The sequence below is a fragment of the Sceloporus undulatus genome, chromosome 3 (assembly GCF_019175285.1).
Source record: "Sceloporus undulatus isolate JIND9_A2432 ecotype Alabama chromosome 3, SceUnd_v1.1, whole genome shotgun sequence".
NCBI classification, from domain to species: Eukaryota; Metazoa; Chordata; class Lepidosauria; order Squamata; family Phrynosomatidae; genus Sceloporus; species Sceloporus undulatus.
Genome location: NC_056524.1, coordinates 29,224,220 through 29,251,645, shown reverse-complemented (window position 1 = coordinate 29,251,645; position 27,426 = coordinate 29,224,220). Strand labels below are relative to the sequence as shown.

Below are 27,426 nucleotides of genomic sequence, written 5' to 3'. Positions count from 1 at the left end.
ATAATAATAATAATAATAATAATAATAATAATAATAATAATAATAATTTATATGCCACCCAATCACTGGGAATCCGGGCGGCTTACAACAGAGGGGATAATAGATGGTTCCCTGCCCTCAGGCTTACAATCTAAAAAGACATGGCACAAAAGGAGAAGGGAATGGTGAGGGGGAGAGGATCAGGTCCAGCAGTTCTTCTCTCCTTCTGAGGCCTGGACCAAGGCAGATGGACTGGAGGGAGGGCTCTTCTTCTTCAGGCTAGCTCCGATGGAGCTGGGCCAGCCTATTTTCTTCCTCACAGGCTGAAGGATGACAGTTATGGAGGAAGGAGCCTCTTCCTTCAGGCTAGCCCTGATGGAGCTGGACCAGCCTATTCTCTCCCTCACAGGCCAGAAGATGACAGTTAAGGAGGGAGGGTGCTCTATCTTCAGGCTAGCCCTGATGGAGTTGGGCCAGCCTATTCTCTCCCTCACAGGCCAGAAGATGACAGTTAAGGAGGGATGGTGCTCTATCTTCAGGCTAGCCCTGATGGAGATGGGCCAGCCTATTCTCTCCCTCACAGGCCGAAAAGATGACTGTTAAGGAGGGAGGAGCCTCTTCCTTCAGGCTAGCCCTGATGGAGCTGGGCCAGCCTATTCTCTCCCTCTCAGGCCAGAAGATGACAGTTAAGGAGGGAGGAGCCTCTTTCTTATAAGTCTGCTATCTGCAGATGAACCTAGCTAATAGAGAGAAGCTTGTCATCAGGACAGTAGATAATGAACTTGCCACAACAGTAATGAGCAAAACAGTATGAAATCAATGCAAAATACATTGATCAGAGACTTAATGCCAATGAAATGAAGTATCATAAAAATATTTGAGGCAATGGTGTGTCTAGCAGGAGAAACAAATTTTGGCACGATAACTGCGGGAGTGAAGCCACTGAATTGAAATTAATGTGCAGAAACCACTATACCAATAGGAAAGGAATTTAGCACAATTCTTTATAACTTTCTAACTAAGATGGATTTTGAAAAGATCAGGAGAAAATATATAGCAGCAGCCCACGTCTGTCTTTCTGAGGAGCATTTGCACAACAGCCTCCTTCCTCATAAATCAGGCTTTCATGAAACCCAACACTAGGACTAAAAGCCAAAGGCTTTTGGAAACATAAAAGGCCTTTGTGTAAGACTTATGTTCCTATTTCTCAGTCAGAATGACTCACACATGGTCAGCAATGAATATCATAGTGCATATAGTACAAACGAGAAATATCCCAGTGCTGAAGTGCTGTGCAGTTGCTTCTTTCTTGACACTAATAGCCCTGAGAATAGTAGGACCTGGAGCAGCAGTTTCAGAGTTGTTCTGCAGTGTGTGGGTAGCAATTTCTGATTTCTTAATCCAGGCAGAAATTGCCTCCCTTCCCCTTTAACTTGGCAGAGTAGCACAATATTTTTGTGAACATTTGTTACTTTGCAGTACAACTCTCTTAATAAAGATGATCTTCTGAATTCCATTCAACATGCAATACTAGAATTAACAATAAATGTACATTTGTCAGTGGACCCCCCTCCCTCCCATAACATGAAGTTGTAGAATAATGTGTGTAAAATGTGGAACTGGAGAACAGGCAAGTGCACAGCATGGCCATATTGTGTCAAATACCCCCATAATTATATATTATAGACACTGGAAAGGAACTCAGCAAAGTCTCACCATATTTTTATGATTAAGACTTGGTTTGCCATCATGTCTAGTTATTGAAAGGAATAAATCTTAGAACAACTGTAAAATACGACTCAGTCTATACGTATATAAATTACTGTATAATTCATATATACCATGAAATACCAACATACACTTTTTTTAAACAAAAAGAACAGATTCTGAAGGCTTAACTACCATAGTAATAGCTAAATGTTGATGATCTAGAACATGACTGTTTTTTTTCTTTTAGCAATTCCTCATTACCTGGTAATATCTTAACACTGAGTCTTCAGCTTTTTACTTGAGTGATTTTATTATATAATATAGTTTAATGAGTGCCAGAACTTAGCCAAGAGTTGGTATATCACAAATCCTATACAGTTGGCCCCTTCCTTTACGTGGGGGATCCATTCCGGACCCCGCCACGTAAGGGAAATTCTGCATAAGGTTAAGCCCCATTAGAAACAATGGGGCTCGTTCCCGCGGCATGTGCCCGGCGCACCATGGACCACACACCACAGGCACATGCCCCATTGTTTCTTCTGGGGCGCGAGAGAAGCCTTTCAGGTGCGCCTCCCAGCGTATGCTGGAAGCCGCGTATTGAGCGCCCGCATATGATGCGGGCGCACTGTAATACATTCCTTACTAGACCTTACTAGACCTTACCTACTAATATTGAAAGTTTGTGATGGATATGTATTTTATATGATTTGCCATCATGAAATGCTTTATGTCCACTTGTGACTCGATCATACAAAATATAATCCATGACAAAAGATACAAAGATTATTTTGTAACTACCTCCCCCCCCCCCCCCCCCCTCCCCCCCTTTTGTATTGTGTATTTTAAGATTGTAAGCCTGCAGGCAGGAAATGTCTTATTATTAGTCTTTGCAAGCCATCCAGGAAGCCTTTTGAGAGTGAGAGTGGTGCAGTGCTTTGGGTGTTGGACTAAGGCTCTGAGAAACCCAATTTCAAATTCCATGCTAAGCCACAGAAGCTTATTGGGTAGCCTTGGAAAAGTCACACTCTATCAGTCTCAGAGGAAGGTAATGGCAAATCCCTTCTGAACAAATGTTGCCAAGAAAAGCCTACGATAGATTCACCTTAAAGTTTTCATAAATTGGAAATAGCTTGAAGGCACACAAAAACAGAGGGATGAACATATTTTAAGAAAGCACATAAATAAATAAATACATACATACATACAATGACACATGCTTACCTAAGCTCTTTAGCATTGGTCAGACCCTTAACACCTTTAATAAGTGGTGTTTCTATAGAGCGTTCACAAAGAGCTCCTTCTGGCCCTGTAAAACAGTATAGCATAACAAAAAGCCATTGAGTTAGGTAGGCATCAGACTGATAACTGGAAAACTCATCTTCCCAATGATCCCAGAAAACAAAATGGTCCCACCAAAGATCAGTATGGGTAAAAGCTGGAATAATGAACGAACAACACTTTCTCCTAAAATACTACCTCAGCAATAAATAAAATGCAATAGAAAGTTCTTACGGTAAACCTGTACTAATTAATATATTCATTAATCAGTAATAATTATCTGTTTTTTTACAGTAAAGATCTTATTTCCAACTGGAAGCTTTTAACATCAAGAATATTTTTGGATTTGATTGCCAACCTGTGATTCGAAGTTTATCTGTACCCACTGTAACTTCATCTTCGTTCACTGTAAAAAGAGGTTTTCTGTCCAGGTTCACTGAGTTGATCTGAAAGTGCTGACCATCAAAATGTATCAAGTCAGGACCTATAGATGACATAAGTGCATCTTAAGATAACACCATAATATATTTATTTGCAGAGTAAAACTGTGTTACTCAAAGCATTGGTCTATGGACTCATGTGGGTTCACAAACAGGCAGCTTGGAGTTTCCCAAAAAGAAAGAAACAACTGTAGTCAATGGGCACAAGTACCAATTCCTGGAAAATTCAAGGGAATGGAGGAAATGTCAGTAACCTACATCAAATAGGAAGCAGTTATAAGGCTACAATCTTCAACCCACATACTAAGAATAAGTCCCATTAAAAGGACTTACTGCTAAGCAGATGTATGTAGGACTACACTGTAATTTAACATCTGATTATGGACTATTTTTGACTTTTACAAGAATGAAAAATATTCTTTTCAAAATCAAGGAATGGAACTAGGAATCATTCAGTATGCAAAAAATGTGCAATGTCCTGTGAAAATGGGCGTGGAAGGGAAGTAAGGGAAGCAAACATTCCCCTAATTTCTTACTAGAATAGCAAATTTCATATACCTAACTATAAGAGTATATCCTTATAGTGCCATATTTTGCATGCTCACACAGAAGTAAACTCCACTGTGTTTGCTAAGGTGAGTGTTGTTGTTTGTTGTGTGCCTTTTTTCCAACATGGGTAAGTATGCATAAATTTGCATGCTTAATTGTTAAATAATACAGATTTAATTATATGAAGGTAATTTATAATGTTGCTTATCATATAAAAATGACTGTTGGACATGAACACCCTCACAAGAACTGAAGTGTTGAAAACAAGTTTGTAAATGAGGTTATAAAGATAAAAGCAAATAAAACATTTAATTTTTTTTCCCAACATGGACATTAAAAATGTCTTGCGTTCTTTAGTTAATCTGGCAATTTGGAGGCTATTTCTGCAACATCTTGAATATATACAGGACTTTAACCCAGAATATATGTACCTCCTCACAGATTCAAAACTTTTAAATTGCAAATTAAAGAAACATAGATTAAACCTACCCACACGCAATCTGCCTGTGACATTCCCATCAGTATTACGTGCATTTAAAATCACATTATGAGTAGACTGCAAATGCAGTGATTCATCCTAAGATTTAAGAAAAAGAGATGCATATTTAGTATGTTCCACATGTCTTTTTTGTTATGTACCGTCAAATAAATTCTGATTTATGACAACTCTTATTCTAGGATTTTCTCTGCAAGATTTATTTAGAGATTTGCCATTGCTGAGAGAGTCTGCTAAGTCTAAGGGGGAATAATAATAATAACAACAACAACAACAACAACAACAACAAAAATTTGTATTTATATCCTGCCTCTTCCCATAAGATCAAGTCACAGTCTTGCCCACTGACACTAGGGAGATTATCATACTGGCAAAAAAGACAGCAGCATGCTCCCATCAATATCATACAATAATGCGAAGATTATCACATGACATCGTGATTATCCCATGATTATCCCATGAATAAAGAGGAATTCTAGTGCTGGTTTTTATTCATGAAAAATCCCTGTAATAAAAAGCAGCGCTGGAATTCCTCTTTATTCATGGGATAATTGTGACATCATGTGTTAACCTTTGCATTAGCGTGCAATATTGACGGGAGCATACCACTATGCTCCCGTCTTTTTTGCCGGTGTGATAACCTCCTAATTGAGATTCCATGACTGAGCAGAGATTTAAACCCTGATCTCCTGGAGTCACATTCCAACATAGACCACAACAGACCACAACATCCTTGGCTCCTACCATGATTTTACTCCATATCTAGTCCTTACCGGAAAGATTCACTGGGGCAGAGGCTGCTCAACATGAGTACCTCCTCCCTGCCTTGTCCTTATGCACTGGTCCAAAGCACAGAAATTATTGGGCTTTGAAGCAAGAGAAAGGGGACATGGCAGCAAAGGCCTCTGTGTAGTGCCTTTTTGATCAGGAGCACCCCCATCCTAATTCTTAGTTGAGTTCTCACTGTCTTCTGTAGTTTGAGCTATTGTTTCCTCCAATATACAGGCCTCCATTATACATTATTTTAGGTCCAAAACATACTGCAGACATAATCCAGTTTGAGACTACTTTGACTGCCCTGGCTCAGTGCTAAGGAATCCTGAGAACAGTAGTTTATTGTGGCCCCAGAGCTCTCTGATAGACAAGGCTCAATGTCTCAGAAAACTACAGTCCCCAGAATTCCCTAGCATTGAGCCAGGGTAGTTAAAGTGGTCTCAAACTGGATTATTTCTGAAGTGTGTTTTGAACCATTATTATGCATTCTTGTTGTTTTTTGTGCCTCTGCAGAGGCGCCATAGCCGATGCTGGGCGCATTGATCATGCCCCTTTGGCGTGGCACCGTTTGGGTGCTGCACCAAAGGGATGTCATTGCGTGCATCGTCTAGGTGGGCGTGTGCAAAGCTGGCACCCAGGCAGCGTGGGGAGGGTTGTGAGCATGGAGACACTCAGCCCTCACCCCACCAACAGACTGGCGTTTTTCGCTCATCTGTACTGGGCCAGAAATACACATCAGATCCTGATTTACTGACATTCGCTATGGTACTCCACAATGCAACAGTTATTCTGAAGCTTTCATCTCTAAGATCTCACCACTTAGTCTTATCAAAGAATCTAGTCAAACCATGATGAAACAAAAGGACACTTTCTCCAAAAAGGACATTTATACTTTTTGTGCTTATTAAAATTTTATTACATATTTATCATTTATGTTAAATTTTAAGGACATAAAAAGTTCAGTGCTATTATTGAAAGTAAGTGCAAACAAAAATAATAATCTTATTAATAGCTGAAAATTGTAATAATACTGTTGAGCACACATTGTACTCCTAAAGTAACTACAGAACAAGTAAATATAAATAAATAAAAAAGAGAACCGTGGTAGTATTACTAGCAATATGTGTTACTGGTGACTGAAAACCATAATATATCATGATTCCAAGTTACAAAAACAATCCAATCCACCTAAGTCTAAATGGAATTATTAGTACTTATCAGAGTAAACCCACTGAGTCAATAGATTTTGTGTAAGCATTAATTTACCGAGTTCAAATTGATTTAAAGAGTCTAATCTAATTGGGACTAACAGCTGAGGTTAGGTCTGATACTTTTTCTTCATCCCAGCAGTGCTGCATAGAACCTCTGCCAAAATGCTGAGTGTAAGCTATACAGACTTTTACTGTATATGTTAATTTGCAAATATTTCTTTTTCAGTTTACTCAGTGATTATCTGATTTAAGAGTCCCTTAAAAGTGAGGGAAAAGTGTGAGTAGTATCATAGCCTTCCTTACCTTTCTAGAGTGAACTTCTTTGACATATAAAGGACATAAAAATTCTGACTCCCCTTCTAGACGGACTCCTTCACTGTGAACATGTAAGTATCCCATTCCAATCTGTAAAGATAAAAAACATAAGCTTCTTACTCAAGTGAATTGCAAAGTATGATGCTCATCTTTCCAAAATGCTGGATAGATAGGTATCTATTACAACTGACCAAATGCTGAATAATTTCCTTAAAAAGGAGCATCTTTGATGAAAATTGGAGATGAAAGAATGGTTGAGAATATATATTAATTCATCAAGCCAGCATCAAAAGTAGAGATGGAAAGAAAAATTGGATTCTACTATCTTGATGAAAATATTTGTGCACCTCCCAAGACTGAACACTGAAAGTTGTGAGAAGGAAAAGGGCTGTGTTGCTTACATAACAATGATAGAATGGAGTGGTAATAGTGGAGTAGTTGAGACCATTATACAAAGAGTACTCCTATCATACCATTAGGGGCACTCCTAACATTATCCTAGGAGATAATTTCATCACTGGGAATATTCTAGACAAGAAGTAAAACAACTGCCAAAATAAAAGAGGGCAGGATTAATCTTCAGATGGGATATTTTAGTCCCCTTGAGCCACATTTTTTTTACGAATAGTCCATGGTAACTGTCTTCATCTGTACAACACCTCTACCAAAAGAAGTATTATTGTACATGTTCTAAAAAAAAGGAACCTCTTTAACTATCTGGCTAAAGAGAGAGGTGTTATATGGGAAAGCCTTTCCTAGTAAAATCTTGTACTCAGTATCTATTTCTGTCAAGAATACTGATTAAAATATTGAAATACTGAATACTCTCAGGCTTTCTCTCCCAGTACATCATCATACTGTTGGCAAACAATGCATTATGGAAAGGACATTGCATTCATAGCAAGGATCACCTTTTGATCATTTGCTCTACTTTCCCATGATGTCTTTCTTAAATGGGTGATTGTCTGAGATATTAATACCCTTTCTTAAACAAACTGCTATACAGTATCTTTGTCTGAATCATACAATTCTAGACTTGGAAGAGACCACAAAGGCCCTGTCATGCAGGAATACACTCCCAACTGATGGCCATCCAGCCTCTGTTTAAAAACATCTGAAGGAGACTCTACTACTTTCTGAGGCAGCAGAAAACAAGCTTGCTCCTTCTTCTATATGACATCCTTTCAATTACTTAAACAGGGCTATCATGTCACCTCTTAACCTCTCTCTTCTCCAGGCTAAACATACCCAGTTCTCCAAGCCAAACCTCATAAAGCATGGTTTCCAGACTGTTTACCATTTTGGACACACTCCAGCACATCAACATCCTTCTTGATTTGTGGTGCTCAGGACTGGATACAATATTCTCAGTGAGGTCTGGCAAAAGCAGAACAGGCTGGTACTATTACTTCCCTTGAGCTAGAGTCTATACTCCTAGAATTGTATCAGCTTTCTTAGCTGCCCTATCACATTCCTGACTCATGTTCAGCCTGTGGAAAGCCTCCTTTTGTTTTGGAAGAACTTCCTGATCTTCAAATCCTTTTAAAAGGACCCCAGATTTAAGAGATGCTTTGCTCTTGGTATAGGCTCTGAGAACTTTGAAATCATGCTTATGGAGACCTTTTGCTGAAATCATTGCCTAAGCTTTGTTTTTGTTTTTTTCTTGCTGAAATTACTACTTATCCTAACCTAGGCCTTGCTCCTTTTAAGATGAAATCTCTCTTTCAGAGACCGCAGAATCCTGTCTTGCTGCTCCCCGCCATTCTTGGAATGGCCATTCAAGGGAGCTATCACAGCATAACATGAGCCTTAGGGGAGAGTGATGGTGGTTGTGATTGCTGTAGAAGTTGAAAAGGAATACCAACCTCACAATGAAAAAAAAAAGTATAAGGCAGACTTGTATTTACGTATGTCAGTAGCAGAATACTACCCATCTGTTGTCAGCAGGTTGGCACCACTATGTGAGTGGATGGGGTTTAACTAGATTTTAATTTTTAAATAAATAGACTGGCGCATGGAAGTTAAAATACTTACTGAAGAAAACCACATCACTTTAAGGATCCAAATTGTCAAAGCAAGATTCACAACTAGGATGACGATGAGGAGGAGGACAAATAGATAAAGGCAACGTTTTCTCCAGCCATAAATGCCAACATTGTAGACATACTGAGTTTCTGGCCTCTGTAGGTTTGTACCTGGTGTTGTTGCAGTATACTGTTCACGTACCATCTGCTAGTGAAAAAGGAAAATTATGTAATTATGAATATTATTATGGCTTCAACACTTAATCTCTTAATAAGGATCACTGATTATTTTTTGATGTGTGTGTGACTTATCTCAGATTACAACACTGCTTATAAAAACTAAAGATATTAAAAGTGAATCAGTGACTCAATTTACCAAGGTGTCTTTAATCAGGTTTTAGTTCAAAATGCTCTGATTAATTGAAGAGCCCTGCTGGATTAGACCCTACAGTGTAGGTATGAGGGGCAAAATAAGGGCATTGCTCATCCAAATAATAATTCTGTCACCAAATTTCTAGCTTTGCAAAAAGTGGGACATTGAATGAGTTCACATCTAGAACTCTTTAAGACATGCTGTGTCTGTATTCCTTTGATAATTCTGTCTGCACCTTTTCTTTGCATGCTACACTACATTTCTAAATGCTCAAATTAAAATTTAAGTTTCTGTAATGCTAGAAAATTGGGGGTAGAAAGAAAATTTAATGGGGGGTGGGATTTAACAGGTTCAGCAATGCCTTAATCTCTCCCTGCTTGTAGCTACACCTTTTGACCAACAGCCTACTTTATCAACTTTTTTTTTTTGCCATAGTGGCTAACTACATCCTTATAACAAGCCCATAGTTGGGACATGTGGACAATTTGTGGTTGTGTGCCTTCACGTCTGTTTCAACTCATGGCAACCCTAAGGCCATGGTGTTTTCTTGGCAAGATTTGTTCAAAGGAGGTTTGCTGTTGCCTTCCCCTGAGGCAGTGGTGGCGTTCCCTCATGCAGTAAAATACAGTTCTTAGCCCCATCCCATTCTGTGCACGCACACGTTTTGTAAAACAATGGGCCCGTTTTAGGGCCCGTGCGATAAACTTCTTGGTCTCCAGTGTTGTAGTCCAACATTCTAACCAGTACACTGGGCTGGCTCCTTCACATGTGGGTAATACCACTCCTCAATATATGATCAGTAGCTGTATTGAGTTTGGTATAGCCATAACCACTAATTGCCATGGATAGCTATATAATTCACGAATTTATCAAATCACTTTTGAAAGCTAGGGTAGGTTTTGAGCATCCTATTCCATTAAAATGAAAGTGGCTTTAAATGCTCAGTTTTAAAGAAACTGTATTGTTCCCTTCTAAACCAGGATAAAAACAGTATCCTAGGACTTGCAACATAATTGCACATTGCACCACTTAATACTAAAATCTTTAGTTCAATTTTTCCATGACCCTTTTTTATTTCTATTGATTTTATTTTGATTTTATTTCACATATAGCTACTGGTCCAAAACACACTGCAGAAATAATCCATTTTGAAACTGCTTTAACTGCCCTGGCTCAGTGCTAGTGAATCCTGGGAACTGTAGTTTATTGTGGCATCAGACCTCCCTGACAGAGAAGGCTAAATGTCTCAGTTCCCAGAATTACCTAGCACTGAACCAGGGTAGTTAAAGCAATCTCAAACTGGACTATTTCTGCAGTACATTTTGGACCTAAATGTGCATACAACTTTGCATGTGCTTTGAAACTGGAAGGTTTTTTTTTCATCCATGCAAATAAATATACAGTGAAAATGTTATGAAGTAGTCCCATTTACAGTAAATGAGAACTTTACTTGCATTTTCATATTCAAAGCAATGCCGGGAACAAGATTAAAGTGCTGAATTCTGCTTTAAAATATCTGCATGAACACAGCCTTACACAAAACTACTAATTAATCATGCAAGAGTATCTGCCTGTGCTGTAGAAGTAACGAATCTGCAAAACCAGTGTAATATGATTTGTAACTCTGAGCCCGAGAAGCTATTGATAGCTCACTGACTCAACTCTTGTGAATGAAATTTTGTTTTACAACCACGGCTTTATAAAAACTGAATTAAAATTTAATGCCAGCCTGTAGCCATATACAAAATATATCTTTTAGACACTAAACATTCCATCATTAATTTACTACATCCATATATTTTAGAAGTATGGACATTCTTTGAATATATTCATCTGAAGAAGATGGTTTATATCTACAAACGTTCACGCTAAAATAAAAAAATAAATAAAAAACAGTCTTAAAACCAATGCCACATTCATTTCCCCATCCTCCTCCTTTTTATGCTGGAAGAGGTTAATAATAATAATTAATAATTTGTTTTATTTATATACCGCTATTCCAAAGATCATAGTGGTGAACAGCAAGTAATCTAATTAGCAAGTAAGCTAATTTGTCCCCAACAATCTGGGTACTCATTTTAGCGACCTCGGAAGGATGCAAGCCTGAGTCGAGTTAACATGGCTACTTCTCTGGAAATTAATTTTAAAAAAATGTTAATTGTATTTGCCTTAGCTTCAAGCATAGAAATTTAAAAAATCAATTAAAAGTTGATTTCTAGCTGCTAAATAGTTGGTAGATGGCAACATATTTTTTTGATGACCCTCTCAGAAAGTATTGAGACAACATTGCTGGTTAATAATAGTTGCAGCAGCTGTTAGGTATTTTGAATTAACAACAGTGAACCTTCTCTATTTAAAGCTTGTTTCGATAAACTGTCAACGTCAGATTGCAAACAGAGTATAAAGTAAATGTTTTTAAAATAAATATTTGAAGGCTTTAAGAGGGAAAAGATAGAGAAATAAACACCGAATAGTTCAGTGGCAAATAAAGAAAAGAATAATCCAAAATTTTATCAAACAGATTCTTCTTTCCATTATTACATTCTCTCACACGACAGCTGTCACACACTTCTACTGAGTGAGCACTCATTTGAAAAGTTGTAAAATTAACCCTGAGTCATTCAGCCATCCTAACAAGAACTAGTTCTGGGTACAGTGTGTCTCACGTCTGGCTTCTTCCACTTAACTGGAAGCTCTCTGTAGTTTAGGGTGGGGGAAATGCCATTCTCATGCAGCCTCCAAGACCATTTTGAGATACTAAGACTCTGTCCTACCATTTTTATTTGTTTTCACATAAAATTTTCCCCAGTTGTTCAAAAGTTACTTTCTGTTTGAGGGCCTAATATGGCCCATTCACAATGAAAAAAATGTCAGGTTGTCCTCTACACCCCATAGAGTGTATGAAGGACATTTTGGTATCCCTCCAAATTTGGTAAATTTCTGTGGGGTGGGGCAGCCCACTAAGTTCTCCTGGAGGACTATTTGTTCCCCCAACCCTTATGTCTGCTGTCCTTGTTTACTGTAAAGGTTCATAACAATATTCTGGAATCCAATTGATAAAATTTGAAATGCATCCTTACCTTTTACAAAAAATTTGGATAACACATAGGGGAGTGCAAGGGAAACAAGAGCAAATCAGTCAGACCTATAGCTAGGTTCGGGCAACTGGGGCACCACCCCGAGGCCCCCAGCCAAAGGGGTCCCCAAATGGCAGTGCTCCAAGATGGCGCTCAGGGCACATGGTAGGACTCGGTAGCATGAGAATGCTCCACCCTATTGAGCCCTACTTTCTGACCCTAAAGGCCTACCTACGGGTCTGAAATCAGCAGCTCCTTGTTCACTTAAGATGGAAAACCAAGTACAGCTACTCCTGGACAAAAACAACTTGATCACTGTCATCAATATCGTAGTAACATCTAGATGAGACTACTCTTCAAATGTATTGTACTTGCAGCTGCCTTTAGGGATTATTCAGAAATCTCAAAAAAATGTAGAATACAGCACCTAGATTGCTTTCTGGAACCGCAGGAGTGGAACACAACTTGCCATATTCAAAACAAATTTAAAAAGAACATATGCTAACAATGGCAACTGGAAGAAAAAGACTATTTGCACTAAAAGTTATCATAGTATTAAAGGGTTAAATCTCTTTCCATTTTACTATGTCCTGAATTCACCCATCCTTAAGCAGCTGTTTTAGGGGTACATATATAAAAGACATCAGGAGATGTATTTACAGAACTCTAGTATTACATCTGGTTTGGTTCTCAGATACACAGAATGTATAGGGCTGTTCCTGTTCCCAATAACAAAGGGCAGAGAAACATCCTCCAAGAACTGATGGCAGATGACAAATCTGGTGGGTTCACTAACAAATTTATGAACCACTGCTCTGCTGCTCCCAAGGCTGACTGGAAATCCAGTTAAGTTTTACTGAGTCAGGGAAAAGAATGCTTTAATCCTGTTGCTGTGTAGACCTCCTCAGTCCACACATACTCGGTAAGAAGGATTCAACATGCATTGTGTAAGATCAGAAACAAGATCTCTGTTTTCCTTTTCTTCTATGGAACAGCCAGAAGCAAGATTGAATTTTTTTGCTTTTGTTTTGTCCAGACTGTGGTAAATGTTGACCATGGTTAGTTTCAAACAGACTAAATTCAATCCATAGTAACTAAAGCTGGCTTGCTGGAACAAGGCATAGGCTGTCATACTTTGGCCACATCATGAGAAGACATGACTTATTGGAAAAGGCAATAATGCTAGGTAGAAGGTACTGGAAAGAGAAGAAGGCTGCATGCCACATAGATAGACTCAATCAGGGAGGCAACAGGCCTCAGTTTACAAGACACAAGCAAAGCAATGGAGGACAGGAGGTCTTGAAGATGTCACAAAAACAGGGTCACCATGAGTTGGGTTGCCTCAAGGGCAGTTAACAAAAACAACAGGGTCAACACAAGTTGGAAACAACTTGAAGGCACACAACAAGCTCCATCATTCTCTTTTCTGCCACTCCTTTGAAAGATTTCACCTGTTCTCTTCTGTGCTCCATATGCCTGGACCTGCCTCCTAAAACACCAACACAATGGAGTGTGTATGTGCCTTCAAGTCACCTGTCGGATTTCGTAGCCAAAAAAATACTCCAAAATGGTTTTGCTAATTCCTTCCTCTGAAATATAGTTTACACCACCTGGTATCCATTGTGATCTCCCATCCAACTACTACTCAGACCTAATCCTGCTCAGCTTCCAGGATCAGATAGGATCTAGTACCTTTAGGCCCTATCTACACAATGTTATCTTCCTAAAATATACAATATATGTATTCTCAGAAACAATGTTTCCCATAGCTACTTTCCCTTCCTTTGAACCTTTTAAATTAGACAGTTGACACAAATCCTTAAATTCCAGTTTCCCAGATTAGGCTTTTATTAAGTCATTCCTATGTTTGCCTCTACACAAATGAATTAGCATACACAAATTTATGCATTTTTTGTTGTTTTTCTGGTATGCAACTGCTTTTGTGGTTAACACATTAATCTTCTACTGATTTTAACTGTGATTTTATACTATTGTTTTAATATCTCTCTGATTTAATCTCTTTTTAGTATTACTATGTTTTTATATTGGGGGAGAGATAGGGTTTTTTTTAGAATTCTAACTGTATCTTGTTTTATTGTTGTAATCTGCTTGGATTCCAAGTGATTAAGTGGAATATTATTATTATTATTATTATTATTAATTATTAATTGACTGCCCTGTGCATGAACAGCTCCATGTGCACAGCTTCTGTGGAGAAGAGCCCATCAATATGCAGTGGCTGCAAAAGGCCCTTACTTATGTTGATTCAATCTTCACATTTCTCTGCAAAATCTTTGTATGCCCTAAAAATATAAAATAAGGCTTCTTCATTCCATTCTTCTGCACCTGCTAACAATATTACTGTTATACTACAATATTATCTGTCACAACTTCCATCTTGTACACCAGCCACCTCTTCAGTACTGAACAAAAGGTGGAGTAGACAGCTAGTTCAGAAGAAAAATCAGTGCATTCCATTGTGGAGCTGGACAAAGTCCCTGATGCTGGTCAGACCCTGCCTCCTTGGGTCAGATTCCTCAAAGGGTCCACTCCCATCTACATCAGAGACTCCTGTTTCTCATTACTTTCTTGTTTGTGCAGCTAAGGCCTTTGTTTCCAGAGTGAAAGCACAAAGAAGTGATGGACTGTGAGGCTTAGGATGAGAAGACAGGATGGCTGCTTAAACATCAGCCCCCAGAAGAAAATGAAAGCAACAGATTTGCATTAAAACTACATGGGATTAGCTCCTATTGTCAGTTGCAACTAGAGTAGACCTACTGTATCAATGAGATTTATTGATATGTTGACTCACCAATTGACAACCGATTCAAGGGTCTACTCTAGTTGGGATTAACCAATAGGATCTAGCCATGCATTGATTTACGTTAGTAAAGATGCAACAGAGAAAAGCACAGACAAACCCCCTCTACACAATTTCTGCCAAGATAAGCCCATGATAGGTTCGCCTTAGAGTCACCATAAGTTGGAAACAACTTGAAGGCACACAAGAACAATGACAACAATGAAAACAATTGATATAAACATAGAAACAATGTTTATTATTTAAATATAAATCCAATACTAATTGGGAAGACCACTGTGAACAATGTGATATATGTCTGATAAACCTGCTGGACAGGTGCAAACAGTTGATGTAAAATTTCAAGGCACTTCTCTTTCTTTACTTTTCAATAGGACTTGAACCTGACACATCCACTCAAACAGGATACCTTCAAATAGAGGACTACCTTCTGTAAAGTAAGCACATTGCCTCACACTAGAGGATTATTCCACGCTTCAGGAAAGTGGCAGTGCATGGAAGGAGACATTTAGGCAAGCCTAGTGGTTTGACCCTTGGAAGACAAACCACAAATAGCTAAGGTTCTATGTTCCAAACCTCCCAGCCAACAGTGCTTTTAGGCATTTCCTTGTAATCTGTGGGGACCTGACTCTGGCCAGCAGAGGACAGAAGAATGGTAATTCAATGTCCTTTGCCCTGTTGCATGTCTATTGCTCGTATTTATAATATTTAAAGGTATTTTCTGCACTTTTCTGTAGACAGTGTGGAAAAGGATTTTGTGGCAATTAATGAATGAATATCAATAGCAGCACTACAATGTAAGGAACTTGCTAGAAATTCACCAGACCCTAACAGTTTTGAAAGGTTAAACAAGAATGTCACTGAATTGCCAGAGCCATGAAATATGCAAAAGGGAGCATGGAAAAAGCCATTTTCTGAACAACTACAGAAAGAGTTAGTTCATGGACTCTAGATGCCTACTCCCACTCCATCCCAGTTACAATACATAGCAATCTCTCCTTGCTCCATTACTCCTTAAACTGCTGCATTAATCAAGTAAGAATGGTCTATACAGGAAAACAGACTTTTATAAACAAATCCCCTCTATACACAAATGCAGCAGACTAGGAATTAATGGAAACAGTTGTATCAGTGGCACTCAAATGCAGCCTACATACCACAGACAACATAGTAAATGTTTCTGATAAATGTGTGTAGAATGTGTTATAAACATATAACGAACAAGAAATAAAAAATAAAGAAGTGAAAGTAAAAAATACCTTATTAAGTAGCAATATTTTTGTCAATAAAATAATTATCTATGAAGTCATAACCATTTGGGGAAAGAATCAGAAAAACTTGGCAAGTAAAAGAAACCAAGATTCCCTAGCAGTTGCAAAAAAGGCAGTTCATACCATGACAAACAGACTGCCTCAAGACAGTGTCTGTCCTTTCAAATGTTTCTCATTATGATATTGCCATTCTAAAATGCAGCAGCATATAATTCAATTAAACCAAAGTTAATTTCTTGTACAAAATCTTTAACATGTATATTTTAACATGTATATATATATATATATATATATATTTAAAACATTAAATGTTATATGCTTGGAGTTAATATAGCACGAGTCCAACTGCAAATTATTAGAACTGAAAGAAATGTCACAATATATATATTTTTTAAAATGTAATGTATTATATTAACTGTGTACATAATAGTTATACAGCCAAATATACCTAAACAACTTACCTTGGAAGATTTTTTTTTAAAAAAAATACAAACTGCTGAACTAACTAGGATCACACTCTTTCTGTCTGACAGAAGGACTTTCTCCACTTGTATCAAGAGTGGAAGATATTTTAGGCGTGGCTGAACTTGTTTATATGTTTGGCTACATCTCACATTCCACTGCCTTTCACTGGCAACACAGGCAAGGCTAATTTTAATCTATGACAAACTAGCTGGTGCTGTACTATTGCTTCAAGGGGCAAAAAGCTTAATATAATTCTTATTTCCAGGGACATTTACACTTACTTCAATTTTGCTCATCTTTAATATGTATATTTTTAATTTTAATATACAGAATCATAGAGTTGGAAGAGACCACAATTTCCAATCTGACTGGCCCTCTCTCTGCATGAAGAAACACTGTGTTGGAGACCTGGTTGGACCCATTCCCATTTTGCTCTGTCCTGCCCCCTCAGACACACAGCATTTGTGTTGGAGTCATGACAGTGTGAGACAACATAACTCACACCATCCTAACCCTAATCAGCAATGCATTTGGTATGACAGAACTGTTCACATTTAAATATGTGCATTTAAAATTATGCTAATTAAAATATAAAAAAGGCAATATGCTATGTATAGGCAACAAGAAGGTGATGATGATTTACACCAAGCCCTTCCTCATAGTTTTTCAGGGCAGTTCAACCTACCAGTTTCTAGAAATTAAGTGCTTGTTTATAAGATTCTCTGCTGCTTTTTGCTGGAACTAAAAACTGGACAACAGTTTCTTTCTAATGTTCAACATCTGCAGATTACAAATTATAGACCAATTCATGCTTGACTAAATATGGAAATGTAAATCATTTCTTTCCTTTTATGCATTTGCTGCCACCAATCTTTTATCGGTTTCTTTTTAGAATGAATACAGAATGAACATATTTATCTTTAGTATCTCTATCTATCTATTTATATCCAAAATATCTATATCTAAAATACAGTATCTATTTATAGATAAATCTTCTTAAATAGTAAATCATGAGAGAGAAAAGACTAAAATGTGAAACATAATAAAATATAATGTAAGATACATGAGAGGGACCCAGCATGGTGTCGTGTTTTGAGTGATGAATGTGGACTCTATGAGACCAAGGTTTGGATCCCCAATCAGCCATGAAAAGCCACTGGATGACCTTGGGCTAGTGACACTCTCTCAGTCTAAGAAGAAGTCAATAGCAAACCTCCTCTGAATAAATCTTGCCAAGAAAACTTTACAGTCAATATAATCTTGATAAGAAAACCCAAGCAACAACTTGAACAAGGTAGAGGAGAGAGTTAATAAAGCTAGAGACTGTCCTTACAATCCTAGCAAAGTTGCCAAGTTTATCTTTTTAATTTACGATAACTGACTGCTGTCAAAGACGCTCTTCTGAATGGCTAGAAAATACCTGAAAAGGAGAGACCCATTGAGATAATCCAGCCATGGTGTTCATACTGGTACTAATGTAGTAGTGATCCCAATTCAAATTCCTCACACTCTTTTACTGTTACCAAGATCACCACAGGACCCACTTTTTTCTAAGTTTGTGTATAAACATAGTGTAAGGTTTGGTATTTAAAAAAAAAACCTAAAAAAAAACCCCTTCAAGGTGTAATATTGGGCATAGTAACTAGATGACAGGCGTAGATATGTTAAAATAACAAACATATGTGTGTTAAATACAGGCTAATGTGTTCTGTATATCTGTGACTTCACTTTCTACTCTCCAGCAGACAAACACTTAAGATTTCTTATTTAAAACAAGCAGATTGATATTTTCTTTCCTCCTGCCCCATGTAATTAACCATTACCCAGATCCCTGTAAATATTAGAAATGGAAGAAACTGGGAGCTTTTTCAAAGTAAACTTTTTTTTAGTACAGATTATTGTAGTTAAAATTAAAATATTATTTTGATGAATGAAGTCTGAATTTCTGAACTAGCCAACTGTTAAAAGTACTGTTTAGCTTTTGCCTTGTATGCTAGTGACCTCTACTGGAATAAAAGCCAAAGTCACCTGACATGATTTTAGTATTTTTAAATACCCCAGAAACTGACATGATAATTATGATAAAGCCATCATTATTTTTAACATTTAGAAGGTGAAATCAATCAAATTACCTACATATTATTTTTCAAAAATCTGAGGAAGAAGCATTCGTATGAAAATCAAGGTTACAGTAAATATTTAATACGCACCAACAAGAAAAGGAGTAGAAATGTCACTGTAAAAATAACTCAAACGTACAGTACAATGGTTTTAAGGAATATTGCAATAAAACAGGTCACAAATAAAATAGTGAAAGTCACACATTTCTATTAATGTTAATGATTTAAGGAGATAATCCTATGATCTCCGGGAAGCTGTTCCAGAGACCATAGGCAAGGCGTAGGCAACCTTTTTGAGCCAGGGCCCGGGTTGCTATCCCTCAGACAACTGGGGGGGCCGAAGCTGGGGGTGGAGCTCCCACCCTCCAGGGGCGGGCTGGGTGCCGGGGGGTGAGCTCCACCCTCCGAGGGCGGAGCCGCATGCCAGGGGCGGAGCTTCCACCCTCCGGGGGCCAGGCCTCCTCCTCTTTGCCGGCCCCTGACGGGGCCCAGGCCCATCAGAGGCCGGCAAAAAAGCCAGTGGAGCCGCCAGCGCTGGAGGCCTCCCCTCTTTGCCAGCCCTTTTGCCGTCGTGGGGCCTTCCAAGAGGGCTCCGGCGGCGCAGCGCGCCTGGGAGGCCCTTTTGCTGTCGCCGGGGCCCTCTTGGAAGCCCCGCGATGGCAACGGGCCTCCCAGAGGGCCACCGCCGGAGCCCTCTTGGAGGGCCCCAGCGAGGCAACGGGCCCCAGAGGCCCGCTGCCACCGCCTCTTGCAAGGCCCCAGCAACGGCAATGGGCCTCTTGGAGAGCCCCAGCGACAGGCAATGGGCCCCCAGAGGCCCCTGCTGCCGTCGGAGCCCTGTTGTGAGGGCTCTGGCGGCCGCAGCAGGCCTCCCAGAGGCCGCCACCAATGCGGCGAAGTCTCACCCAACCTCAGGGAAGGTTGCGTGAGACTTTGCCACCATTTTGAGATATAAAATGGCGGCACCCAGGAGCGGCAAAAAGCTGCAATCGGCGGCGACGGCAGGGGCAGGCAGGGGTGGCCGAAAGGCCTCCGCGGGCCACATTCAGCCCGCGGGCCGGAGGTTGCCGACCCTTGCCATAGGCTCTTCAGATGTTCCTCTCGTAGAAAAGAGATTGATATTTGCCCCCAGAGAAGGAGATTTCATTTTATGAACATTTTGTCTGCAACTACAGAAATGTCCAGTGTGGGGTAATTGTTTGAACACTGGGCTTTGACTCTGGAGAACAGGGTTTGAATCCTGCTTGGCCATGTAACCCACTGGGTGACACTGGGCAAGTCACATTCTCTCAGTCTCAGTGGATGCCAATGGCAAACTCCCTATGAAGAAACCTGCCAAGGAAACCCCGTGATAGATTCACCTTAAGGTCACCAAAAGTCAGAAACAACTTGAAGGCATACAAGAACAACAAAACTGAAAGGTGTAAAGATGCATTTTGAGAGAGGCTCGAGGCTCATAAAATCCAAAGGTCTCTTCTTCCCCTGTACCAGCCCAGAATTCAGAGTATTTTATTTCTTTCCTACTGGAATCAATGGGAGGAATTAATCTTTAAAAACAAATGTCTATAAAAGGTCAAATAAAAACATGGGAAAAAAAGTTGTGTCGGTCCCTTGAATGCCCTGTTGATATTTTCCTTGAAGCACATAGGAGAGAAGAAGGCTTTCTCTACCTTGGTTTCTCCGTCTCCTTGGCTCTTTCAATCACACTTAAGTAACTTAATCAGATCCAATGTCACGGAAAGAAGATGTTTGAATTAGACTGATTTCCCATCACCATTACAAGTAAGCTTGGTTCAGGAACAATGGCTAAATAATATTTTGTTTAGTTTAACTTCAGTTTGTGTGTACATTCAAACCCAAGCAGGTTTATGAACTATGGTTTGTTTAGGAGTTACAAAGTAGAATCTGAAACCATGTTTTGAAATTGGCATGTGAATTGAATTAACAGTGGTTTACTGTTATCCTGGCTTAATCATAATTCAAACCTTAATGTCTACTTGGATACAGAGGTGCAAGAGATGAATGGTGTGGAAAAAAAACTACAACATAACAGCTAAGAAAGTCTTGTTGGTGCTTTCAAAGATGTCTTTATAGCTCTTCACTTGGCCTGAAAATAGACTTGATAACAAACCTTCCCTTTTCAGCTTGGCTGTGCAGTGCAATTCCATAATAGCAATACAAAGGAAATTCTCACAAGTGATTTATGTTATGCAAATACAGTTTGCTCTAAAAGCCTTCCGGAATCACCAATACCACTAAACATTAAGGTTACTGAAAGTCAGTTAGCTCTCTGTTTTTACTGAGTCTTCTCTATTTTTGGACATTCTAACTTGGGTAAATTGTAATGTTTCTTCCCTTTTAATAGCCATTGTTTAGACTTATCTAGGCTAAATATCCAATGTAATCTTGGAAGCTAAGCAGGGTCAGCCCTGGTTAGTACTTGAATGGGAGACTACCAATGAATACCAGAAGCTGTAGACTACAGAGATTGCACATTTTAATAATGCGACTTACCTGCCCCATGGCTTTTGTCTCCAAATCCGCCATCCGAGTACAGCAGAAAGCTCTTGACTTTGAAAAATGGTTGCCGAAGTGCGTTAAGGGACCTAGGCTGCAGCCGTGCTGTATTCGGATGGCAGATTTGGATACAAAAGCCATGCTATAGGACTAGGATGCAGCCCAAATTAGACTTCAGTTTGGGAGAGGTTAGTTGCATTATTAAGATGTGCGATGATCTATATTTCAGAGGAAGGAACTTGCAAAACCACTTCTGAGTACTTCCATGAAAACACTATGAAATTCATGGTGTCATCATAAGTTGATAAGACACTTGAAGGCACACACACACACACACACACAGGTACTGGCAGGGCATGCAGTTCTGGAAATACTACTTAGACACAATCAACAGAAGCATGACAACGCTTGAAAGGATTTTTCAGGGCAAATGATTTGCAGCTAGTTATACCTAGTTTGTCCAAGACGACGCAAGAGTTGTTAATGTATCACAATCTGTGAGCATTATGGATGGACAATTAGTTGGCATCTTGAACCAGCCAAAAATCTGGCTGAAGACTGAGCCCTGAAATAGCAAAAGACAAATTTATTAGGATACGCAAAGTAATTAATTCACAAAACAAGATATTTGAAATATTAAAGGTAGTACACGTAAAAAGAAACTAATTTTTGTTCATCTCAGTCCATACTGCCAAACTTTAAGGTTCACTTATTCTCAAATTAGGTGAATATAACAGAATATTTTTTGAAGTATTAGGTACCTCTTGGAGCATTCCTTTAATATGGGCAAAGCAGGACCATTGCCCCAATAGAAGATATGTAATTTCTCCTTCCTTTGGCACCATGGGTACATTTACACATGCAACTTTCATTATGCAAATAGCAGTAACAAACAGCCTTCATCAAATAATATATGCACAGCTTTCAATCCATCTCACTCTGTTGCTGTGACTGGGCAAAACAGGGCATATCTTTTATCAATAATAAAATGAACAGAACACCAATAAAAATTTCACTTAGACAGCTATTTAATGAGATACCAAGAGTGTGTATATAAATAGTAAAAAATGTGAATCAGCTTTAGGAATCCACTGCTTGATTTGCTGTCAGATGCAATAAATTATACATGCAGAAACTCAACTTGTAACAAAGTAATCTGCTAAGATATGCTTCAGCTAAATTAGTTTAACAAATGCAGTCAAACATTCACATTCTGCATGTTTTTATACACAAAATCAGCCACCTCCCGGCTCAGTTGCTTATCACTCCTTTTTCATCTATTATAATAGTTATGTTAGTAATTGTAGATCTCTTCTTTATTTGTAAATCAGCTAGAAAGATGGTGGCACAAATACAGAAATTGGTCTAAGGGTATATCCACACTACAAAATTAAAGCAGTCTGACCCCACTTTAACTGCCATGACTCTATCCTACAGAATCCTGGGATTTGTAGTTTATTTCCAAAGCTTTGTGACAGATCAGGCTGAATACCTCAACAAATTACAAATTCTAGGATTCTGTAGGATGGAGCCATGGCAGTTAAAGTGATGTCAAACTACTTCAATTCTGCATCTACAGTGTGGACACTTCCTTAGTCTAGATCCTACAAAATATAAACAATTCTTTTTTTTAAAAAATCATCTCCAATACATTTTCTGACTTGCACTCAAACTTATCTGCATAGCTCTCTAACAAAACTATAACAACACCTGCAGCTTTTTTCTTGGAGATAACAAATTATGTCATATCCTTTCTATGCTTTTAAATGTGTTGTATAAAATGCATTTTATATTCCTACACCTCCCCCAATGCTATATTACATCACTATTGAAAGGAAAGGTACTCTGCCTCCAAACTGGAAAAACGTGTGTAAGTGGGGGAAATGAACCAATGAGTTATATAATAATTTCTGCACTCAATTTAGACTAATATGGTCACTGTACAGCTATAATTTTATACTCAGTAATAAGCCAAATTGATTTCCGTGAGACTGACATCTGAGTAGACATATACAGAAATATGCTGTAGGTTATGCTGCAATGGGAAAATACGGGGAAATGGTGCGAACATACATGATGACATGTTGAAGTGTATATGAAAATGATGGGGAATGTACTGAACATGACCTAGAAATGTCTACAGAAGAAAATTACATGGGTGAGGAAGGCTGCAGTACATGAGACGAGGCAGAGAGGTAGGGAAAGAATGGCACTTGCTATAGAGTTAAATGAACAAGACCTGGGACTAGAAAAAACATATTTAAAGTGTTTGTGTTTCCAGATATGTAAACATATACAGAGAGGCATGCTTGTAAGAGATGAGTCTATAGTCTATACAAACCATGCATATAATAGGCTTCCTATCAATTTATAAATGTTGCGTGGGGCTACTCTATGTGCATCATGTTTAAAGAAAATTTCAACATTTAAAATGTAGCCTTGCAGGACCCGAAAGACTATCAAGGTTTATTTGCCATCATCTTTCATAGACTCGAACCTACTTCATCAAATGCCACATCATGGATGAGCATTTGGGCATAGGCTAAATAAAAGTAGCCAGTGTAAAGTCGAAGGCTTTCATGGCCGGCATCCATAGTTTTTTGTGGGTTTTTTGGGCTATGTGGCCATGTTCTAGCAGAGTTTCTTCCTGACGTGAAAGTGGCCAGTCTTTAAGTTGCCACAAGACTGTTGATTTGAGTTATTCCCCCCTTCATCTCAAGGTCTCCATGTGGTTAATGGAAGGCAATATAAATGGCAAGGCTGCCTGCCACATTGTAATAGTAAGGCATGAACCCTTTTATTTTAAGACATTGTTAAATCCTCCTTTCCACTAAGAAAAATAGTGTTCAAGGAAGCTGACAACATCACCACAACCAAAGTATGCCAACAACAACAACATTGAGGTGGAGTGGTGGGACTCTGGAAACAATTCTCTATGTATGTGTGTGTGCATGCACACTTCTAAGTCTCCTGTTGACTTATGGCAACCCTATGAGTTTGATAGGATTTTGTTAGATGAGGAGGACTTTTGCCAGTTCCTTCTTCGGAAACATAGTCTACAGCTTCTGATATTGTTGCCGGTTTCCCATTCAAGTACTAACCAGGGCTGACCTTGGTGCCTTTCGGATATTTAGCAGAGCTGTGTGTGTGTATGTATTTGTGGGTGTGTGCAACCTTTCTCCCGGAGTGGGACCCAAGGCAGCTCACAGAGGGAAATCAACTCCAATCTAGAGTGCAGTTTTAACAATGATTCAAACAGACCTACTGAAAAGCTCTGGGCAGGTAGGCTTTCCTCTCCTCTGGGGAAGGAGGAGGACTCTCATGATTCCCCCCCAGAGGCAGTAAAACCCCTCGGCTTCCCTCTTATGGGCAGCCATGGCTTTTCTGTCGGGGAAGCTGTGGCTTCTTCAGTCTCCAGACCCCAAACTGTGCTCCTCAGCTCCCAGAATCCCAGACTATTGGCCAAACTGGCGGAGGCTTAGACTGGGGCTGAAGTCCAGAATCCCTTCATGGGCGCCGTTTGGGGACCCCTGGTCTAGAGACACTGAAACCCCCGGAGCCACGGAAGAAGACGAGAAACCCCGAGTCAGGTTTGCCAAAGGGAAGTGTGTCTCTACGAGGAGCAAGTAGGGTTGCCCTAAAGGCAGGGGGCATCCTTTGGGCACTTACCCACACTCCGGAGTTGGCCTTCTGCTGCCCTCGGCGCTGGGGGGCTGCTGGCCTCCTCCTTCCCGCCCTCAGACTGGCTCCAGTCCTCCAGACGGAGCTGGGAAGGCAAGGGGCTGCTTCGCCTAGTTTTGCCAGAGAGAGAGAATATCGTCCTTGCTCCTAGGGAAACATAAGGGAATCCTTGCCCAGAGAGAAGAGAGAGGCTGGGTTGCTAAAACATTCAACACCAAAAAAGGAATCCATCAATGATTCTCTAATGAGCTTCTTTGGGCAAGTATTCTCCTATTACTCTCTATGGGTAAGTAATCGATTATTCGCTATGGACAGGTATTTTCCAATGATCCTCTGTGGGAAAGTATGGTTTCCTTATGTGCAAGTACAGTACTGTCATTTGTTTCAGTAGGTCCCTTTTTTGTGGGCCGTCAAGCCCTTTCTGACTTATGGCAACCCTCTGGCAACACTATCACAGAAGGTTTTTATGTCCAGAGGGGGTTTGCCTCTGCCTTCCTCTGAGGCTGAGAGAGTGTGACTCATCCAGCAGGTTTCCACGGCTGAGCAAGGATTCTAACCCTGGTCTCCAGAGTCACAGCCCAGCGCTCAAACCACAACACCACACTAGGGGTACTATCCTCTTGATGTTGCTGTTTTCCTTCATGTTCTTTCTGACTTATGGAGACCCTATAGGCCAGGGTTTTCTTGGCAAGTTTCTTCAGAGGGGGTTTGCAAAGGATGGCCATGGCCACCCTTTGAGGCTGAGAGAGTGTGACTTGCCCAAGGTCACCCAGTGGGGTTCCCATGACCAAGCTGGGAATCGAATCCTGGTCTTCAGAGTCGTAGTCCAGCACCCAAACTACACCACCACACTAGGGGAACATCTTCTTGTTGTTGTAATATTCCTTGAAATCATTTCCGACTTATGGTGAAGGGGAGCCTTTCATAGGGGGGGTTTCTTGGCAGGTTTCTTCAGAGAGGGTTTGCCATGGCCATCCTCTGAGGCTGAGAGAGCATGGCTTGCCTAAGATCACCTATTAGGTTTCATAGCCAAGCAGGGAATGAAACCCTAGTCTCCAGAATCATGTTTAAACCACTACACCAAGCTGCCCGCTACTTAGTTTATGGGAATTCTAAGTCCAACACTCCTTCTTTTCATTTACAGAAGCTGGTGGTTGATGTTTGTGTGCCTTCAAGTTGCTTCCGACTTATGGCAGCCTCTCAGGTGTCAGAGGATTTTCATGGGAAGATTTGTTCCGAGAGGGTTTGCCATTGTCTTCTCTTGAGGCTGAGAGAGTGTGACTTACCCAGGGTCATGCAGTGGATTTTATGGCCAAGCAGGGAACTGAACCTTGGTCTCCAGAGTCACAGTCAAGTGACACAAGGGATACATCACAAGGGATACATCTTGTTATTGTTGTATGCCTTCATGTGGTTTCCAATTTATGGCAACCCTAAGATGAACCTTTCATGGGGTTTTCTTGGCAAGAGTTGTTCAGAGGAGGTTTACCATTGTCTTCCTCTGAGGTTGAGAGCATATGACTTACGCAAGATAATCCAGCAGGTTTTGTGGCCAAGCTTGGTCTCCAGAGTCATAGTTTCATACTCAAACCACTACGCCACCCTGAGATACATCTACAGTGTTGAAATAATGCAATTTGACGCCACTTTAACTGTGATGGCTCCATCCTACAGAAGCCTGAGGTTTGTAGTTTGGTGAGGCACCAGCACTCTTTGGCAGAGATGGCCAAAGACCTAGTAGAACTACAAATCCCAGGATTCCATAGGATAGCACTACTGCTCTTAAAATGGTATCAAACTGTATTATTTCTACAGTGTAGATGCACCCTAAGAGGAGAAAGGAAAAGTATATTATTATTTTAATTACAGCACCACGGATCCAAGCTTCAACACGATCACACATCACATTAGGATTTTTCGGAATGGGTCATTTTAGAGCTCATCCAAGGGCCTGAGGCAGAGCTGCAAATGTGAGTCCCTACTAGTCTCAAGGCCAGCCCAGTTGTTTTGACACATGAAGCAACAAACAAATCATACTTTTGTTTTCCTCCTTGGCAGCAAAAACAAGGCAGGCAGTAGTCTGCAAAAGCTTGTCCTGAAATAAATTGATTTAGACTCAAAAGTGTCACAGGACTTTTAATTTCCTTCAGAGAAAATCACTCACCATTTGCTGCCTTTTCATGGCACCCAAGACCTGCCACCTGAGGCATCCACCTCATTGGCTAATGGTGGACCTATCACACTACAACAGCTAGTGCGGTGTAGTGGTCTGACTGTTGGACTAGGACTCTGGAGGTCAGGGTTCAAATTCTGGCTCGGCCATGT

At 39.8% G+C, this 27,426-nt stretch overlaps 1 protein-coding gene across 1 annotated transcript in view; it reads right to left on the bottom strand.

Moving 5' to 3' along the window:
• The window catches only part of SGCG (sarcoglycan gamma), a 34,415-nt gene extending 17,528 nt beyond the window's left edge, over positions 1 to 16,887 (bottom strand). Inside the window, exons 1-7 of the mRNA XM_042457054.1 lie at positions 16,780 to 16,887; positions 8,787 to 8,984; positions 6,741 to 6,842; positions 4,446 to 4,533; positions 3,326 to 3,451; positions 2,911 to 2,995; positions 1,696 to 1,732 (exon numbers count right to left, since the gene is read on the bottom strand). Of these exons, the coding sequence (XP_042312988.1) occupies positions 1,696 to 1,732; positions 2,911 to 2,995; positions 3,326 to 3,451; positions 4,446 to 4,533; positions 6,741 to 6,842; positions 8,787 to 8,981 (633 nt within the window). The 5' untranslated portion in view covers positions 8,982 to 8,984; positions 16,780 to 16,887. The remainder of the gene's footprint in view (positions 1 to 1,695; positions 1,733 to 2,910; positions 2,996 to 3,325; positions 3,452 to 4,445; positions 4,534 to 6,740; positions 6,843 to 8,786; positions 8,985 to 16,779) is intronic.
• Positions 16,888 to 27,426: the final 10,539 nt, after the last annotated feature.